At 39.1% G+C, this 21,494-nt stretch overlaps 1 protein-coding gene across 2 annotated transcripts in view; it reads right to left on the bottom strand.

Annotated features, from left to right (window-relative positions):
- The window catches only part of dscam.L (Down syndrome cell adhesion molecule L homeolog), a 325,765-nt gene that overhangs the window by 93,901 nt on the left and 210,370 nt on the right, over window positions 1-21,494 (bottom strand). For both annotated transcript variants that reach the window (XM_041581120.1, XM_041581121.1), the window contains exons 21-22: window positions 15,229-15,382; window positions 4,621-4,738 (exon numbers count right to left, since the gene is read on the bottom strand). In XM_041581120.1, the coding sequence (XP_041437054.1) occupies window positions 4,621-4,738; window positions 15,229-15,382 (272 nt within the window). The remainder of the gene's footprint in view (window positions 1-4,620; window positions 4,739-15,228; window positions 15,383-21,494) is intronic.

Genomic DNA, 21,494 nt, shown 5'->3' with positions numbered 1-21,494 from the left:
TCTCAATGTAACTAAATGTGTCGCAGTGGGACCTGGATTTTACTATTGAGTGCTGTTCTTATATCTACCAGGCAGCTGTTATCTTGTGTTAGGGAGCTGTAATCTGGTTACCTTCCCATTGTTCTGTTGTTAGGCTGCTGGGGGGGAGGGAGAGGGAGATATCACTCCAAATTGCAGTACAGCAGTAAAGAGTTTATCAGAGCACAAGTCACATGACTGGGGGTAGCTGGGAAACTGACAATATGTCTAGCCACATGTCAGATTTCAAAATAAAATATAAAAAAAATCATTTTGCCCTTTTGAGAAACTGATTTCAGTGCAGAATTCTGCTGGAGCTATTAACTATTAACTGATGCGTTTTGAGAAAAAACATGTTTTTCCCGTGAAAGTATCCCTTTAAGTAATAGTTAATACATAGATTTAGGTTGGCCACTAGGGGGAGCTAGAGGATAGTTGTGACAGAAAGTCCCCAGTGGGTGGAGAATAGTAGGTTATATAAGGGAAGGTTTCAGGAAGTGATTTCTAGAGATGCATCATGGGAAAAGAGATGAACAGAGGGCACTGCAGCAGTAGAGTCATCTCCTGGAAGAGGTACTGAGCCTAGGTAGTGTGAGGCCTAGTGGTGTAATAGTATGCTCTAGGGAGTGTAAGTGATGGGCAGCTATGGCCCCAACTACAAGTGAGTGGGCATAGTGTTCCCAGTAAGAACATGTTTTCCCATGACAGTATCCCTTTAAGACTGTTCCTTATATATTCTTATTTTAATGAAGACATAGTGGATGATGAGGACAAGCTTACAAAGCTGAACATTCAGGTTATGCAGTATATTAACAGTATAAGTGAGAAGCATATGCGTTATTGTGCAGAGCATTTCCAAGGTGACATTTGTCTCTTGCAGAGCCCTAAGCAGAACCATCGCACAGCAAATGTTTATACAATGACGTCCGTGAATTCCAGAACATGCTGTCTGTTCTTCTCCTGTTTCACGCTCAAACTCCACTCAGCCCAAAGAGCAGCAAAAGCAGCATCAGCACCGCCACATTGCACTAACATTCCTTCCTTTCTCGTTACTCGACGGATTTCACTGAACTACTTAGTCATTCCAAAGGGGATTCAGTCAGTGACGTGTAGTGGCAAGGTGATGTTTCTTCTCAAAATTCACCTCAAACTTGTTATTCTTCATATAGTTATACTGACACTTGTGGGCAAGGTTATATTGATTATACTAAGGACTAAGGTGCATCATACTTCAACCTGTCCTCCTCTTATTTCTAACATCCCTGACTAGTGATGGACGAATACATTTAGCAGGCGCAAATTTGCGGCGAATTTCCGTTTTTCCTCGCCGGCGAAACTGTCAAGAATGTTCACCGCCAAAATATCAGCCACGTCAAAAGAATTTGGGCACACGGCAGAATAGTCGCCCGCATTAATATTGTCGCACGTCAAAATTATTCAGGCGCCCAATGACTTTAATGCATTTGGACAAAATAGGAGCACGTATAAAAAATTGTCACGGGTTTCGAAAATGACGCGCATCAAAATAATTTTGATGCCCATTGACTTCAATGCGCTTTGCAAATTTTTCGCCTTTGCAAATTATACGGGCAAACTGAAATGGGACAAATTCGCCCATCACTATCCCTGACACATGGCCATCTCTTCCAGTATGTAGCACACAATCCTTTATCGTGTTCAAGAATGATAAGGACAATGGCAAAGGTTGTTGGATATTTTTTTATGTACAAAATGTTTTTTTAAAGCCAACCATACAGGAAGAAACTCTTAGCTTCAGTGCACTGTCCGCTTCTCAACAGCATCACCCCAACTGCCACCAACTTAACTGTTGTGCAACAATGGCTCACATACTACACAGATGCACAGTGGTGTTGGAGATCACAAGGCTTCTCACGGCTCTTCCATTCCTTTGGTTGGATGGCAGTGATTAGCAACCTGGAGCATGTTCACTAGTAATGAGCAAATCTGTTTGTGAAACTCCGGAAAAAATTTTTTTGGGGGAAACAAGGCGAAAAAATTCGCCCATCCCTAGTGAAAAATTCACAAAACATATTGAAGTCAATGGACGTCAAAATAATTTTGACACACGTCAATTTTTACACGTGCAACTCTTGTCCAAATGCATTAAAGTCAAAGAGTGTCAAAAAAATGTTTACGCACAACATTTTTTTTTGTCGTAGTGAACTTTTCCGCTGTGAATTTTTGCAATAGTTTAGAGAAAAAATTTGCAGGTGGCGAAGTGTGGAAATTCACCACAAATCTGTGCCTGGCGAATCAATTCACCCATCACTAATGCTCATTGGAAGCTGGCCCATAGTATTGGCATAGTGCACATGCTCCTGGTTGGCCACCATTGTAAAGAGACATGGAAAACATGGCGGCCGTCAACACCACTGTGCATCTTTGCAATTCAGGAGCCACTATGAGGGGAGCGGTTAATTTGAGGATCAGCTGGAAGACTGGAATTAATAGAGAATAGTTACTGAGGGGAGCAGTTAATTTAGGCCAGTTTTGGTTGTAGTTGAGGATCGGGCTGAGCAATCTGTGCACTGGAATTAACAAAGAGTACTAACTAACCAAGGAGGATTTATTTCCACTTTAAGGTGGTATAAATACTTTTGTTTTGTTTTTTTTACAGGAAAATGTCAGTATCTTTACTCATATGTTAATTGTTTATTCTCCCTAAATACACATGTTTACTTAAAGAGTGGTCATGAGCACATGCCTGAAATTAAATTAAATATAGCTCTTTATAATGGGATTAAGGGGGTATTTGACTGTTATTATGACTGTGCCCAAAGCACCCCCCAAGATGAGCCCTCATACACTGCACCCCAAATTGGGAAAATAGAACTTAATACTACTACTCTCTAGAGCAGGAAACATCATAGTGCAGGTCTCTTGTTGGGCTTGGACATCTGTATTAAAGAACACAAGCAAACCCTATTTACTACTAACTTTCTATTAACGGTGCAATTAATGACTTTCTCCAACTTTTTTTTTCTATCTGATTCCAACCCAGTGAGTAAAGAATATTATAAACAAGGAAAAGTCAATGTTTCATATGATTACTCATGGAATGAACAGAACCATCCAGTTTCTGAACAATAACAAATTGTGTCTTAAAGTGGACCCGTCACCCAGACACAAAAATCTGTATAATAAAAGTCCTTTTCAAATTAAACATGAAATCCAATTTCTATTTTTTTTATTAAAGCATTCATAGCTGTTGTAAACTCATTTAAAAATCTCAGCTGTCAATCAAATATTGTCTGCCCCTCCTCTATGCCAGTGGCATAGAGGCGGGGCAGACAATTACTTTCACTTTCCATTCAGCACTTCCTACATGTCACTGCTCTCCCCACATTCCCGTGTTCTTTTCACCGTTTAGTTGTGTAGCCAGGGCATGGGGATGGACATCAAGTCCCCCATTCTGGTGCACAAACAAGACTCTGACATGATACAAGGCTTGTCTTAATAACAGTGTCCACATAATGGCTCCTGCCTGCTTGCTATAATTATGAGTTTCCACTCTGAAGGAAACAAGATTCTAATAATTTATATAGTGTATTTAAAGTTCACTAATGTGATAAAATAGGATTTTGAATAATTTTTTTGGGTGACGGGTCCACTTTAAACCATGGCACAAATACAACGAGGGCTGCGATGCTCATGAAGGCTCATCCTGTAACTCTAGCACAATGTGTTTGGTACAAAACTGTACACCCAGGGGGTTATTAACTAAACCTCAAATTTATCTGGTCTGGCTTTTTTGGGACAAAAACTGGAATTTTTCATTGAAAAAAAAAAACTAAAATTTTTCCAGATTTATTATCCACCGATGCTGCAAAAAGCTTGAATCCAAAAATCCGCCATCTCAGACCTTTCAAGGTCTTATATAAGTCATTGGGAGAGGCACCAAACTCAATTTGAAGTTACCTTGGTTTGCTCTTGCTTTAGCCTGAAAATTATTATTATTACAAGAATTTGTCGTTTTCGGGCAAAAACCCCCAAAAATCGAGTGATTGGGTAAAAAAGTCTGAAAAAATCGGACGATTCAGGTTTTTGCTTGTTTTTTACTGTTTTTTTTCTGTTCCAATTAATTCAAGTTTTTTAATTAATCAATAAGGTCAAATCAGGTTGTGTTTTTTTTCAATAAAATAATGAGATAAATTCAAAGTTTAGAAAATAACCAGCAAAGTGTATGTTTTTTTTTTTTACCTAAAGGCAGAATTCCAACGCAACAGCACAAAAAAATGCATTTAGTTAATGTGTGGGTCAAAAGAATGGTTAGTGTGGGTTTGGCTAGTTGAAAGTTGGTTGAGTGTATATATGAAACAAGCAAAATAAAGATCAACTTTTGGCCAGAATTTAACTGGAAAAACATTATTCTATTTTACAGCTGTAAGGGGTAATGTCTGTTGTAACAAAAGATGCAAAGTTTGCTCCTGGTTTTATTAACCAACCAGAACCAGTTCGATGTTTGTTTTGAAACACTTGACCAGCAAATGCCAACTGCTGCGGGTCACCAGGACTGGTGCAAACGTTGCATCTATTATTTTCATTAATGTACTACAGGGAATACATTTAGTTGCTGGTTACCTTTCCTTCATCCACTTGACTGTAGGAGAGGGGTCACCGACAGCTTTGCAAGGCAGGACGATATCTCTCATCCATGGAGTTGTGACTGTACCACTGAACGTTAAGATCCGAGCAGGAGCTGGAGGCAGATCAGGGAGAGATGCCTTAGTATTGTATGTGGACATTATCATCACCTCTTGGGGCATCCAGGGAACTCTACACAACAAGCTGTAACTTCTTTTCATTTCACATATATGTGCCAGAATTCTCCTTTATAAACCACATCCTACTTCTCTTTTAAATGTGCTCACATGGCCGACTAATCTTCAAAATAAATATGCACGCACTCCTGCGACCATGGCAATGGAGGTTAAAAATTCGTAACTTTTATTCCATTCCTTAGGACGCATACCTTTTAACTAAATGGAATAAAAGTTACGAATTTTTAACCTCCATTGCCATGGTCGCAGGAGTGCGTGCATATTTATTTTGAAGATTGATGTTGCCTATGCTACGGGTTCGGGGCACGGCACCCGGGCCACTCGGCAGATTTGGTGAGTGACAAGCTCTGCTGATTTCTACTTTTTGAAACAATATTCTAGTGACGGGCCTGGGGTTTGGACACCCAGGTCATACCTTTCCACTTGGTAAGGATTACCTTGTGGCTTGCTTTGATTTAATTTATGAAGTGTTTAGGGGGTTTTACCCTGTATAAGCAGGTTTAGATTTGATTTTGTTCTATTAACATTTAAATAGTCCAGAAGAGATTGGAGCCAGCCGCCCTTTTTGTTTGTATGGACACATGGCCCACTAGTATCAGAAGAAATGTTAGCTGAAACCCTTATGGTCCCTTAGATTACAGCCAGGGGCGTATTTATATTAAGGCACCCGAGGGCCTGTGCCTAGGGCGGCAGATTTTGGGGGGCGGCCCTTGGGTACCTATAAATTTATTTTTTAAATTTAAAAACAAAAAAACTAAAAATTGCCCATAGGAAATCCAGTGAAAGAGCTGGGGGGGGTGAGGGGTATGGAGCCAAGCTGGTTGGCGGAAGTGATGTCACGTGCATACTTTGCGTGACATCACTAGCTCCTATATGCAGGGCCAGGCCGCCCGGGCGCCCTAGGCAACCCGGCCGGCCACCACCCGTTTAAAATCATGTACGCACGCCAGACTGGCGCAACAGAGAGAGAAGAGATGGAGGGGAGAGAGAGGAGATGGAGGGGAGAGAGGAGGAGACAGAAGGAAGGGAGGGGTGAGCGACGGAGAGGAGGTAGGGGACAGCGACAGAGGGAGGTAGGTGAGAGTGACAGAGAGGAGGGGACAGAAACAGAGGGAGGGAGAGCGACGGAGAGGAGGGAGGGGACACTACATTCACCTTCACTGGTCCAATGTAGCCTAGGCTTTCCCAGCTATCTTTCCCCTTCCTTTTCTCCTTTAAGCACTTGAACATTGCATAGCAAAAACACCATTAAAGCTCCGAAATCTGTGAGTAACAAATCTAATAAAAACCCAGAATTATTAAAGATCCTTAATAAAAATGAAAGTTAACTCTAACATTAAAAAAGGCACAACTCAGAAGGACAATTAAAACATTAAGGTTGTGTGTATATATTTTTCACCCCACGAGGATCCCAGACATATTATTAAGCTATTTATCTCAGCCTAAATTATTATCCAGAGGGTGATGTTGTACACAAGTGTGTCCTTGAGGGCAGGGAAAGGGAAGCCAAGTAATATTAGTAATCTTAGAGTAAAAGAGTAAACAATTCTCTGCATGGTGCCTGGCAAAAATGCTTTAAAATTTCCAGAAAGGAGGGAAAACACACAGGCACAACATGAATTATTTAAGCTGAAACCTTTGTTTCCCATTTCTCTGTGTCCTTTGGCTATTCTGAAGGTGGCTGTGGTGTCTACGCAGCAAGAGTTATCTCAGCATAAAACCTTACCCACAAAGGGTTCTTTATCTGTGAAGCACAGCAAATTGTGCCAAGAGGCACTCTCTCAGCAGTATTATTAGTGCGGAGCTTGCAATCCATCATCTGGAGCCAAATACCAGTTCCACTTTATTACACCGTAATTATACGTTTGGTGGCACTTCCCCGTGGTCATTTATGTGTTTATTGAAAGCTTGAGTCAAACCAGATTTCCTTGGTGACATTCATATCAAACCTGTTACTGATTTATTTACCTCCAACTATCAGCATATGTTCATACGTTCATATACCTTGTTTATAGGCAGGGCTCATTTATATTTGTGATATCATTCTTGCCCTTGCAATTAAAGGCCAACTATCGCAAAAATGAAATAAGCATACTGAATAAAGGAACTTTCTAAATACAATCAATTAATAATTCTGTACTGTTTCAGAAATAATCAAGTTTATCTTTCCTTTATCTTTCACTATTCCTCTCTCAGCATCTGTTTCTCTTCATTGTGTCTTCATTCAGCAGTTGGGTATCAGATATTCATTGACAGTTAGATCCAGTATATTCTATGGGGGGGGGGGGCTCCTTTAGCCTAGAAGATGTATTAGAGCTCACTCTATTAAAATCACCAGACATCATGTCTCTCTACATGCAGGATTTGTGCAAAAAACAGTTATTTTGTTAGATTTTGTTTGTACTAGAATCAATTATTTAACTGAGCTCTAACACATCTGCTAGGAAAGAAGCCCAAGCCCATCCAACTGCTGCATGAAGAGAGAATAAAGAGAAACAGATGCTGAGAGAGGGATAGTGAATATAAACTTGATTATTTCAGAAACAATGCAGAATGTTTGATTGTATTTAGAAAGTTTCTTACTTTAGTATGAGGAAGCTTATATTGAATTTTCATTTTCGGAATAGTTCCCCTTTAAAGAATTTCCCCAAATTGCAGTAGATGTTTCATAAACATCTTTCTTAATTTTTTCTTTAATATGTTTACAACAGCTAATCATAAGGGTTTATTGGCGAGCAGAACCTTTTAATATCTTAAAAATACTAAAAAAAAATTAAGATGGGATAAAAAGTTTATTGAAAATGGATACTGCCACCCAGACAGGGTTCCTATGCAGGTCAGTTCATTGGTCAAGTCATGCTAAGATCCCATTATAAAAATGCCCTATGGCTATGAGAAGCGTCTTTAGTGACTTTGAGGGTGCTTGTATGTTTGTAGCACATTTTACCAGAGCCAGGAGGTAACAGAGACCACGTGTGTTTCTTCTGTAATTTACAATGGTTAAATAGTAGCTACTTGTTTCATTTGGCCTAATTTTCATCTATGGGGCTTATTTGCAAAAAACAGTGCAATGTGACAAGTGCAAGAAATCGATGGAAATACACGTTTTGTGTCCATAATGCATCAATTTTTTTCTGTGAACTTGGAAGAATTGGGGACATGAGCATTGACTTGCAAGTCCCTTGCTTGGGTTTGATGCAGCAGAAGAGCCTGTGATCACAACTATCCCTTGATGCAGCAGAAGAATCTGTGATCACAACTATCCCTTGTCCCTTGCTTGGGTTTAATGCAGCAGAAGAGCCTGTGATCACAACTATCCCTTGTCCCTTGCTTGGGTTTGATGCAGCAGAAGAGCCTGTGATCACCACTATCCCTTGTCCCTTGTTTGGGTTTGATGCAGCAGAAGAGCCTGTGATCACAACTATCCCTTGTCCCTAGCTTTGGTTAAATGCAGCAGAAGAGCCTGTGATCACAACTATCCCTTGCTTGGGTTTGATGCAGCAGAAGAGCCTGTGATCACAACTATCCCTTGTCCCTTGCTTGGGTTTGATGCAGCAGAAGAGCCTGTGATCACCACTATCCCTTGTCCCTTGTTTGGGTTTGATGCAGCAGAAGAGCCTGTGATCACAACTATCCCTTGTCCCTAGCTTTGGTTAAATGCAGCAGAAGAGCCTGTGATCACAACTATCCCTTGCTTGGGTTTGATGCAGCAGAAGAGTATATGATCACAACTATCCCTTGTCCCTTGCTTGGGTTTAATGCACATTGAGAAGGAAGATAAAAGCCCTATTTTCCTGCCTTCTTGTTGCCAAACCTCTCCCAGTTCCATCCCAATGATTTATTTATAAATGGTTAAGGTGTAAGGTTTAGATTGTAGAATTGAATCCATCACTGTCATAAAAATGTTCCTCGCTTGTCCACCGATTCGATTTTTGGGCTGCATCCAGCAGAGCGGGATGCGTTGGTTGCTCATTAATCTGCGTTTCACTGGACATTTATAAATTAAGCCTCCTTGCTGACTAGGAACAAAACCAAGCCATGAGTTTAGGAAATGCGTCTTAAAGCAACAAACTTCAAGAACTAAAGGCCATCATTTTCTTCAAGTTATGGATAGACATGGATGAAATTATTTTAGGATAAGGGTGACTTGGGTAGGGTTTGTAAGGTTTTTTTTGTAGATTAACAGGTGGAAAGTATAATTTTATCACTTTTCCTTGAATGTTATATCTGTTAGAAATAAATCTAGAGCAACTGGATTTGCTGGGTATTCATTGAAGACATTTCATTGAAGATGTCAGCTTCTTCAATTCAACTGACTGGTACAAGAAGTTCTTGTCTTCCAATAATCAAATCACAAAGGTGACCAGGGTCAGACTGGGCCCGAACCCCACCAGCTCTCCCCCAGGCCACTGATCTCCCTCCTCCGATTTGCTGAAGGTAGGCATAAATTACGCGTGCGGTGGCCCCTGTAGGGGACAATCACAACCTCTGTGAGTTTCACTTGTCACAGCTCTGGATACTTACACTGCACCATTGTGATTGGATTATCAGAAGAGTATATATGCCGAGGACTTCCCACACTAGCCAGTTGAACTGAAGTAGCTGCTCTGATGAGTAGTGAGACATCTTCAATGAATACTCAGCAAGTCCATTTGCTCTAGATTTTCTTCTACTACATATACCATGACCTGAATGAATGAAAACCTTCAAAGACATTTCCTTGGATGTGCAACTCTGCCCTCTGTTTCATAAATTAACATGGGGCATGTGTTAACTAAAGAGTCACCATGTAGTTGACCTTTGACCAAGTTGAAGAGCACAGAATTCAGAACCATTGCCCCCATTGCACAGCAAGTGTGCACTGGGGTCATTTTGTTCCCCTTGATGTAATGGTAAGTGGCTCCTGGTCACAAGTGACAGATCTTGAGGCAATAAAGCACCTTTTATTTTCCTCCTTGTAAAGCTCTTTACAGAAATATAGTGCATAGATATAATTTAATTTTGCCTAATTTATGACTACACACAGCTTTGACACTTGGGCGTGCGTTTAATTGTCAGCAGCATCTAAATTATCACAGGCATAGACAACAAATTTCAGCCTGGCAAATAAATTCGCCCATCACTACCCAAATCCCAAAATCCTGCATCTCAGACCTGTTGAGGTCATGTATAAATCAATGGGAGATTACCTTATCCCAATTTGAAGTCATTTTGGTTTGTGCTGGGTTTTGCCCGACAATCCGATATTTTCTGGGGGGTTTTGGCAAAGATCCAAAAAAAATCGAGCTCTTTGGGAAAAAAGGTCCGAAAAAAATTAGACATTTTATCAGGTTTTTTCCCAATCCACTTTATTCGAGTTATTTTATTAATAAATAAGGAAATCTCAGAAATGGGAGTTTGGTCAAGTTTTTTTTATTTAAATTCTGAGATAAATTCCGAATTTCAGTAAATAACCCCAAATGGGGGTTATTTACTAAACCACAAATTTCTCTGGTCTGACTTATTGAGGCAAAAATTAAAAATTTTAGTGGGATAAAAAAACTCGGATTTTTCAAGATTTATTTATTACGCTGCAAAAACCCAAAATCTGAAAACCCGCCATCTCAGACCTGTCAAGGTCCTGTATTAGTCACTTGAAGTTTTGAAATTTTAAGTTTTCGTGGTTTGTGCTAGGTTTTTTTCCCCAATAATCTGATATTTTCTGAGTTTTGGGGCAAAAAATTTAGGATTCGAGTTCTTGCTCAATTTTATTGGGTTTTGTCCCAATCCAATTTATTTGAGTTATTTTATTAATAAATAAAGCAAAATTGGGGATGGGAGTTTAGTTGAGCTTTTTTTATATTTAAATTATGAGACACTGTAAATTCAGATTTTAGTAAATAAACCCCATGAGTTTTTATTTCTTTTTTTATCATGGAAAGTGGTTTCCATTTGATTCATGTTTGGTTACATTTAATTTCTCCCCAAGATCTTTTATTTCTAGTGGTGAGAATCCAAGTCCTTCTCTTGTTAATGAGCAGGTTTTGTTTTTCAGTTCTATAACTTGATGGCAGACGAGTTGACTCCCTGCGAGCGAAGGCATAAATCATCCCTGCGCACGTACTTTAAAAGATTTCCAACTTTCATTCCACCGATGCCATTCTGCTTTCGTTTGCCGTGAAAATAATGAGAGTAATAATGAGATTTTGATGCCGTTGGGAGCTTCCCTGCAGCGAATCCCTGCCATAGTTATCCATTACTCCAGCTAAAAGCAGCGACTCCAGCTTAGATGTCAGGGATAAGCCAAGCAAGCGAATGCACTAACATAACACAAGAATTAGGCTTTCTGGATTTAATGCCTCTAGGTAGGAAATAAGAAATATTGTGCAGAAGTGTAATGGGGAGGAAAAAAAGGCAGTTCTTCGGTTTTTTTGTGTATTGTAAAAAGCGTTCCAGGCAAGATTAAGTCACATGATTTAGGCAAGGATCAAACATGGTAATTGCGCTTTAGCACAGACAACTTGTTGGGAAGGTTCCCATTATGAAAGCCAAGGCTGGAGGCAAAAGGTTTGGATGCTGGAGCGGGAGAGATATGACAGTTGCTAAAGAAGACTCTGTGCATGAATGCATTCAGGTAAATCTGTTTAAATGTAAAACTAACAATTCCATTTACTGGGCTGATTTATTAAGGGTCAAATTTTCCAATAAAAAAAAGTCAAAACTCCAATAAAAAAATGACCAACCGAAATGTATTTAAAAAAATATCTGTGTTTTTTTTCCGGGTGAATAGGCAGTATTCGATCAAAGTTTTTTTAAAAAACAATACTACGATTTTTCAAAGTCCAAAATTTGACTCCAAATAGGTTCTAGGAGGTCCCGCCAAAGGCTAAAACAGCAATTCGGCAGGTTTTAGATGGCCAATGGTTGAAGTCGAAATTCTAAAGAGACAGTACATGATAAATTTTGATATTCGAGTTTTCGAGAAAAAAAATTCAAATTTGAATTATTTTCAAATTCAAATTATTATTATTCGAACTATTCCCTAGTTGAAGCACACACAAAATAGCTCGCAATTCAATTTCAAATTCAAATTTTCACTTCGACCCTTGATAACTCCACCCCTGCCTGTTAGTGAGATAAATATCTCAGAGAATCATTAGAAGAATGCCACTCAACAATGATAAAAATGAAAAATTAACAAGAGTTTGGTCCCTAATAATTGAGTATTCAGGGAGCAGCTTCCTCTGTTATTCTATTTCAGGCTTTATCAGAATTCATGAAGACTAATTAAAGCTGAAAGGTTGGTACTATTGTGGGATCTACGTTCATTTCAAGCAGCAGAAATGGTTCTTCACAGTGAGGACAATGAGTTATGCGGGTTTTATTGTGATAGCTGATTCCTTTAATTCCTTTATGAGGGGCTTGGATGGTTTATATAATATATATAGTGATCTTTATTAACCTCGCTGGGGAATCACTATGTGCAGTGTCGGACTGGGCCGGCGGGACACCGGGAAAAACCCCGGTGGGCCCCGGGCTCTTGTGGGCTCCGCCGGCCCAGATCCGCTACTTAGTGGGGCGGCGCGACCCCACTTTGTTTGGGGTCGCGGTAGAATAGAATGGCTGCGCATGCGCACAAACGCAGCGCCGCGCGCATGCGCACTAGCCCCCTGCAGCACTCCGGAGCCGCAGTGGCGGCTGGAGGGGGCCCTGGGGCAGTAGCCCCGGTGGGCCCCATGCCTCCCAGTCCGACCCTGACTATGTGCAGGGCAGTTGTCCCCCTTTTGGAGACAACTCTATAGTATCTCTGAGGAAGACATTACATTGGCAGTGATACAATAGGGAGCCTACTCATAGTTATGCCATAGGTCCCATTTTTAATTAATGCGTATTTACCCATCAGGGTGAGGTTGCCAGATCCCTAATTTACAATAATTGGTGAAAATAAGGTTCTATGCAAAACGCTATACAGGTATGGGACCTGTTATCCAGAATGCTTGGGACCTGGGGCTTTGGATAAGGGTTCTTTCAGTGATTTTGATCTCCAAACATTAAGGGGGTTATTTATTTAAGCTCAAATTTTTCTAGTTGGGCTTTTTAAGGGGAAAACTCTTTTTTAAAGTAAAAAAATAGATTTTTTTAAGATTTAGGGGGTTATTTATCAAAATCCTAATTTTTCTAATGTTTTAGATAAAAATAAAAGTCCAACCAAACTAAAAGCCACGATTTAACCTTATTTAACATTAAAAAATAACACAAAAAAAAACAAATCAGGAAAAAACGCGACTTTGCGTACGATAACCGTGACAGTGTGACTTTTACATTTTGTTGTGCGAAAAAAAATTTTTTTTTCAGATTTAATGCACCAAATCCACTGTTTGGGATTAGGCTGAATCCCTGAATCCTTTGTGAAAGATTCGGCTGAATACCGAACCGAATGCGAATACTAATTAGCATATGTATATGCAAATTAGGGGTGGGGAAGGAAAAAGTATGAATATTTTTTTCACTTCCTTGTTTTGTGATGAAAAGTCACGTGATTTCCCTCCCCACCCCCAATATACATATTCAAATTAGGATTCGGATTCGGTTCGGCCTGACACAAGGATTCGGCCAAATCTGAGTCCTGCTGAAAAAGACCGAATTCAGGATTCGGTGCATCCCTACCGAAAAGTCCGATTTTTTTGTGAAATTGGCGGAAAAGCCTTAAATGTTCACATTATCATACGAAAGCCAGGGCAGACCATAATATCTTCAAACTGCAAATAGGACATCTGCCATTGACTTCTACAGGACCTTGTCAGATTGAAGTTGGAGTCATTTTGGATTCCGACTTTTTGCATCCTAGGAGTGTAATAAAATCTCGAAAAATTTGAGTTCTTTTTCCACTAAAAATTCATATTTTATAGTAAAAAAATAAAATCTTTCGCGTTTTTAGCATTCGGAACTTTTATAACAACCCCCTTATTATACCCTGAAGCTGCTAGAAGTCTGAATCCAAAAATACAATGGCGATGACCCTTTTCCAATTTGAAGATATCATGGTCTGCCCTGAGTTTTGCACAATAATCTGTTTTGTGGGCAATAACTTATAAAATCGAACGATTCGGGAGTCAAATCCGAAAAATTTGTACGTTTCTAGTTTACTCATGATTTTATTGAGACTTTTCCACGAACCAAATTTTTCAAGTTACTTTATTAATAATTAATGTAAAATCATGGATGGGAGTTTGGTTGGGTTTGTTTTATTGAAATTATGAGAAAAATTTGAGTTTTAGTAAATAACCCCCTAAATCTGCTAAAAAATGATTTCAACATTAAATAAACCCAAAAAGGTTTTTTTTTCCCTCTATTACAGAGAAAAGGGAATCATTATATAAAATGTTGATTATATGAATAAAATGGAGTCTTTCCATAATTTGTATCTTTCTGGATAACAGGTTTCTGGCTAATGGATCCCATACCTGTAATGCAATTTACAGATTTTATGATAATTTTGAATAAAACATCAGCACTAGTGATTTGCAGGCCTGTGGACACAATATTCGGGTGCAGGTGCTCTTCCTGTTGCCCTTGCCACCCTCCCCACCCCCAACCTAACAGTGCCTAAATTCTGCGTCCATATAAGTCTATATATAGATACTCGCTGCTCCTACGTGACGTCAGAGACAGGGGCAAGTCAGGTGTGGGTATATAAGGAAATATTGTATTACGGGTTGGGTCGAGTGAAAGTCTTCATAAATTGGGTTAGGGTCAGGTGTGGGTTAGTTGTGTTAGGGTCAGTTGTGAGTTAGTTGGGTTAGGGTCAGGTGTGGGTTAGTTGTGTTAGGGTCAGTTGTGAGTTGGTTGGGTTAGGGTCAGGTGTGGGTTAGTTGGGTTAGAGGCAGGTGTGGGTTAGTTGGGTTTAGGGTCAGGTGTGGGTTACTGTCAGGTGTGGGTTGGTTGGTTTAGGGTCAGGTGTGGGTTGGTTGGGTTAGGGTCAGGTGTGGGTTGGTTGGGTTAGGGTCAGGTGTGGGTTAGTTGGGTTAGGGTCAGGTGTGGGTTGGTTGGGTTATGGTCAGGTGTGGGTTAGTTGGGTTAGGGTCAGGTGTGGGTTGGTTGGGTTAGGGTCAGGTGTGGGTTGGTTGGGTTAGGGTCAGGTGTGGGTTGGTTGGGTTATGGTCAGGTGTGGGTTGGTTGGGTTAGGGTCAGGTGTGGGTTAGTTGGGTTAGGGTCAGGTGTGGGTTGGTTGGGTTAGGTTCAGGTGTGGGTTAGTTGGGTTAGGGTCCAACCCAGCACAAACACACTGGTTGAGAAGAAGGGGGTCTGCATTTGCCAAAGGTGATCATACCACAACATTACAAATGATTCAAATGATCTGACCCAAGGCCCCATTTCCTTGATAAGTGAACTGATATAGTAATTAAACCACTGATAAAAAGGTGTGTACCTTTAGCCACTGGTTCCACGGTGATAATGTCACTGCTGTTGCCACGGCCTGCTGCAGTCACCGCTACCACCCACACACTGTACTGTCTGTTCCGACTTAAACTTGGTATTCGGTAGAAGAAAGAATCAGGGGCAGCCTCAAAGTCACTGATCACCTGAAAGGAAAAGCAGGATTAAAGTTATAAAGAGCTTTCGGGCAGACACACATGCTCAGTACAAACAAAAATCAGCTCTGAGTGGGTTTATTAGCTGCTGACTCGTGTCCCATCAAGTGATTAAATCAATGCACCAGAACATGGAACTTATGAAATTCTATTACTATTATTTTACATGACGTGTGCATCACCCCAACAGACACCTCCAAACACACCAACAGCCACACCAAATGCTTATTAAAAAGCCCGATGTCATTGGCCATTGATAATATAACTGAACGCTGTCCTTGAAAAAACCCATAGAGAACTCGGGCCAGATGGCTGCAAAATCATTAACATGAGGAGCTCTTCCACCTCCAGGACCTGAGTGGGTGACAAGTACTAACCGAAATGTTAGTAATTCATGGGAACCCTCCATCACAGCCCTGCAATGTAACCTGGTATTCTCATGTGTATTAGGAACCAATACTTATGTTCCAATGCTACAGCATCAACATAAAAAATACTGTGATCACTAGTTAACAGTACCGGAGCTCACACTGAGGGGGTTATTTATAAAAGTCCGAATTTATCTCAATATTTTTTGCTACAAACTCCGATCAAATCCGCTAGGGGTTTTTACGCTTATTTATTATTACATTTTATGGAAAATTTGCTTTTCACAAATTTTTCAGACTTTTTCATCCAATTTTCAAGATTTTTTTCGTAATTTTCACCCAAAAACATCAAAAAACTTTTGGACTTTTCCCATTGATGTATATGCAACCTCGACAGGTCTGAGATGCTGGATTTTCAGTTTCGGACTTTTCCATCCTCGGGGTTTAATAAATTCCGAAAAAAATTATATTTTAAAAGTCAGATTTTATGAAAAAAAAATCCTGAATTTTTCATGATTTTTGCATTCGGAGTTTAGTAAATAACCCCCAACTGTATGAGTACTTTTTGGTCCTTATTTATCAAAATCTGAATTTATCAAACTATTTAAATAAAAAAAAGGCAGACCAAACTAGAATCCACAATTGGAGTTTACTTATTATTAAAAAAAAGCATGATCTAATCGGATCGGGAACAAACACACAAAAATCAAGTGAAATTCTGAATTGTATGTTTTTTTCTGAGTTTTTTCCCGAATCGCTAGATTTTTTTGGGCTTTTTCCCGAATACCCCACATTTTTTTCGGATTTTTGCCGGAAATGTCCAAAATAGATAGATTTTCAGGCTAATTCCAGTGCAGACGACAGGATAGGGACTTATAAAGAACCTCGGCAGGTCTCCATAAAATGTCTCAATAAAATCACTGCAAACCCAGCGCAGACCATAATATTAAATTGGAAAAGGGTTATCTGCCATTCTACAGGACCTCGACAAGTTTGAGATTGAGTATTTTTGGATTCAAGCTTTTAACATCCTCAGGGTATAATACATTTCGAAAAATTTTAGGTTTTCTTTCTACTAAGATTTTGGATTTCATAGTTAAAAAAAACTTTTTTTTAGGATTCAAACTTTATTAAAAAACCTCCCCAACTGTATGGCTGACGGAATGCACTGGTACGCCACATAAAATGAAAAAATATATTTATATCCATAAATAATAGGAAAATGTGCAACAATATCTACTATGACTTGATCAGAGAGCATTTTGCTGTATAAACATCAATACCCGTCACAACATAAAGCAAATGTTTATTCATTATTTCACAATGATACGTTTGGCTGGTGTAATGTAACATTCACACATGACATCAATTTTCTGGAGAAACATTTACAGAGTTTCATTGGATTTGCTCTTTTTTTGTAGCAATATTCCTGTTTGTAGGCATTGGGTTTTTTAAATAGTGATATTGCACTGACTGGTGAAATGGTGCAGAGCCTCACAGATTCCTCTGGCATTATTCTTCTCCTGCACTGCTTATTTTATATTAAAAAAAAAAACAACATAGGTTTTATTATAAGAGAGGTTTGTCTTTCATTTATTTACACAGACAGAAAGGTATGAAAGCATAGAATGTGTGACACCCCTATTTTCCCCAACAGGTTCCATCAAGAGCTAAGGTCAGTAGTGATGAATAAATCTGTCGCAATTTGCTTCGCTGAAAAACGATTGAAACTGCAGAAAAATGTGTGAAATGTTTTTGCCGCAAATATTTTGTCGTGCAACATTTTTTTGTAGCAAAAAAAGACTCCCATGTTGCAGAATTCTTCACTGAAATCTGTTTTTTTAAAAGAGCAAACAGTTTATTTATATAAAATTTTGGGCTAGACATAATGTCAGTTTCCCAGGTGCCCCAGTCATGTGACTTGTGCTGATTAACTTCAGTCACTCTGCTCCTTAGCCCTACCTAGTGATAGACATGAGAATAGCACCCAAGCAGGTAAAACCTGGGTTTTTCCTGTGTGTGTGATATTCTCATGTCTACCACTAGGTGGGACTAGGGGGCACGGCCTAGGCCGTGCTACAATGAAAAGGGAAGGGGAGAAACAATAGTTGTCTGAAAGCAGTTCCATCCTGAAGTGCTGGCTCCTTCTCAAAGCTCAGAATCAGGCACAATGCATTGAGATGGCATCTACACACCTATATTCAGTGTCGGACTGGCCCGGCGGGACACCGGGAAAAAACCCGTGGGCCCCGACCCTCGTGGGCCCCCGCCGGGCCAGAACTCTTCTCCAGAGCGAGCGGCGATATTGCTCATGCGCGCTGAACGGCTCACTCTCTGAGCCGACTTGTCTTAGTAGGGGGTGGGGGGCTGGCGGGGGCCCCTGGACAGCAGTCCCGGTGGGCCCCGGGCCGCCCAGTCCGACCCTGCCTATATTACAGCTAAAAAATACATTTGTTGGTTCAAGAATAAAATTTTAAATGGTAGACCGAAACATCGGATAAGATGTTATATTGTGTATAATAAATCAACATACTTTTGTCACCTGATTACAGAGAGTGCTGATCTTCTGTTCATATATATATATATATATATATATATATATATATATATATATATATATATATATATATATATATATATATATATATATATACGTATATAGATTCTCACATTTTTCACACCAGTTTTGGGGATTTTAATTTTGCCCAGTGCCAAAAGGGTAAGCCCTTCAGTCCTGTATAAGAGCCATGGCGGATGCTTCAGTGGGAAGTAATGATAGAGAGATACAGAGCAGTGAAACATACAATAAGAGCATTTTACCAGAACATCCATTTTTCTTCTTGGCAGGAAACAACAGAAATTCAGTTGGACGATGTTACAGCCCAGCGGAGTGGCAACCAAATGTTACTGGGCAAATTAATTGTAGGACCCCCAACATATCCAGAAGTTGTCCTGGTTTACTAACAGATATTGAATTTGAGCATGATTTCGGCCTCATGGGGCCCCTATACTTCTTGGGTCCACTGCAGCTGCAGGGTCTGCTTCCTCTGTAGTTAGGCCCATAGCAGCAGAGATCCAATCCAAGTTCTGGGAGTCGTCTCTGATTCGCTGTTTGATCTAATGACTCCAGGGGATGTTACATACAAGGTTCAATCAGCAAAATTTTCCACCACGGCCGGTTGCTCAGTGGCAGGAGGATAGTGAGTTTTTGACAATTCCGAATGACTCCATTCCTGCCGGATTGTGACCTGTGATACACTGTACCCTCCCATCCCCCAAAGACTATAAATTCTGCTCTGTTGGGTGGCTGAATTCACAGCCTTATTTGAAACTGAGATGTTTTGTTATTCAAGACACTTAATGGACTGGTCTGACCTGCTCTGGACACCGTCTCAGCACTGATACTAGTATACACTATTATACAAGATTATGCACTATTATACACTATTATACACTATTATGCACTATTATGCACTATTATACACTATTACACACTATTATACACTATTATGCACTATTATACACTATTATACATTATTATGCACTATTATGACACTATTATACACTATTGCACACTATTATTCACTATTATACAATATTATGCACTATTATGACACTATTATGACACTATTATAAACTTATACACTATTATGCATTATTATACACTATTATGACACTATTATACACTATTATGCACTATTATACACTATTATACATTATTATGCACTATTATGACACTATTATACACTATTGCACACTATTATTCACTATTATACAATATTATGCACTATTATGACACTATTATGACACTATTATAAACTTATACACTATTATGCATTATTATACACTATTATGACACTATTATACACTATTATGACACTGTTTTAAACTATTATACACTATTATGACACTATTATACACTATCACACTATTATGACTATCATACACTATTATAATTATGACACTATTATACACTATTATAATTATGACACTATTATACACTATTATGACACTATTACACACTATTATTCACTATTATACACTATATGACACTATTATAAAATATTATAGACTATTATACATTATACACTACTATACACTATTATAATTATGACACTATTATACACTATTATGACACCATTACACACTATTATTCACTATTATACACAAAATGACACTATTATAAACTATTATACACTATTATAACACTATTTTAAACTATCACACTATTATGACTCTATTATAAACTATTATAATTATGACACTATTATACACTATTATGACACTAATACACCATTATAATTATGACACTATTATACTCAGCTGTGTTGCCTTGGGAATGATGCAGAAGGAATATGAGTGCACAATAACCGAGGGATCCACTGGGAATTCGGCTCAGCGAGGCACAAGGGGGTTAAATTGTAACAGAAGATCCAGCGAGGCTGGACAGTCTGCTTACTGCTCAGTGTTTGAAGCTTGAAAGTAACAGCTCCAACCTTGCGTTCTGCATTGGCTCAGAACATGTATTATTTATAAAGAAAACCATAAATCCAACAGCCGAGAGTCATATCCCACCACTACAACAGGGCAGTATATATTTTATGTAGAATGTCGTTATTTTGCTTGTATGAAACACAAGTGCACATCATCCATTTATGTTCACTGGACTTTGATAGTAACATCTTATTGGGTGCACAATATATAAATATATACAGGTATGGAACCTGTTATCCTGAATGCTCAGGAACTGGGGCTTTCAGGATAATGGACCTTTCCATAATGTAGATCTTCATACCTTAAGTCTTCTAGAAAATCATTTAAACAATAAATAAACCCAATAGGCTGGTTCTGCTTCCAATAAGGATTAATTATATCTTAGTTTGCAAGCTACTGTTTTATTTGTTACAGCGTTATTATTACAGGTTAAAATGGAGGCTATGGGAGGTGGCCTTTCGTAATTCGAAGCTTTCTGGATAATTGGTTTCCGGATAATGGATTCCATACCTGTATGTACTATATTAAAGGGGTGCTTCAACTTTAAGTGAACATTTAGTATGTTATAGAACTGCCAATTCTAAGCAACTTTTCAATTGTTCTTCATTATTTATTTTTTATAGTTATTTAATTAGTAGTTGCCTTCTTGTTCCGACCCTTACCGGCTTTCAAATGGGGGTCACTGACCCCATCTAAGAAACTAGTGCTCTGTAAGGCTACAGATGTATTGTTAATGCTACTTTTTATTAAACAACTTTCTATTCAGGCCTCTCCTACAGTATTTATAGTCCAGCCTCTTATTCAAATCGTGCATGGTTGCTAGGATACTTTTGGACCTAGCAGCCAGATAGCTGAAATTACAAGCTCAATAAAAAGCTAAATAACTCAAAAAACACAAATAATAAAAAAATGACCAATTGCAAATTGTATCAGAATATCACTCTCTACATCATACTAAAAGTTCATTTAAAGGTGGACAACTCTTTAAAGATAAAGATTGATATCCAAATGAAATCTTCATACGCTATATAATTGTAGGGATACATGAATGTTCTCTCGCTTTTCTGCAGGAATATTGGAAACAAGCTGTGAGTTAAATCTCCCGACAGTTCACCGTAACTGAATCCTGCCGCTTAGCAATAATAGTGCTCATATAGAGACCCAGAAATGGAGAACGATATTCAGTGAAGGGTGGAAAGCCTCCCCATGGGGGTCTCCAAAAAGAGCTGTGTTAGAAACGA

This window comes from Xenopus laevis, chromosome 2L (genome assembly GCF_017654675.1).
Source record: "Xenopus laevis strain J_2021 chromosome 2L, Xenopus_laevis_v10.1, whole genome shotgun sequence".
Taxonomy (NCBI): domain Eukaryota; kingdom Metazoa; phylum Chordata; class Amphibia; order Anura; family Pipidae; genus Xenopus; species Xenopus laevis.
The sequence above is the reverse complement of the archived record's forward strand: the minus strand, read 5'-3'. Positions and strand labels throughout refer to the sequence as shown.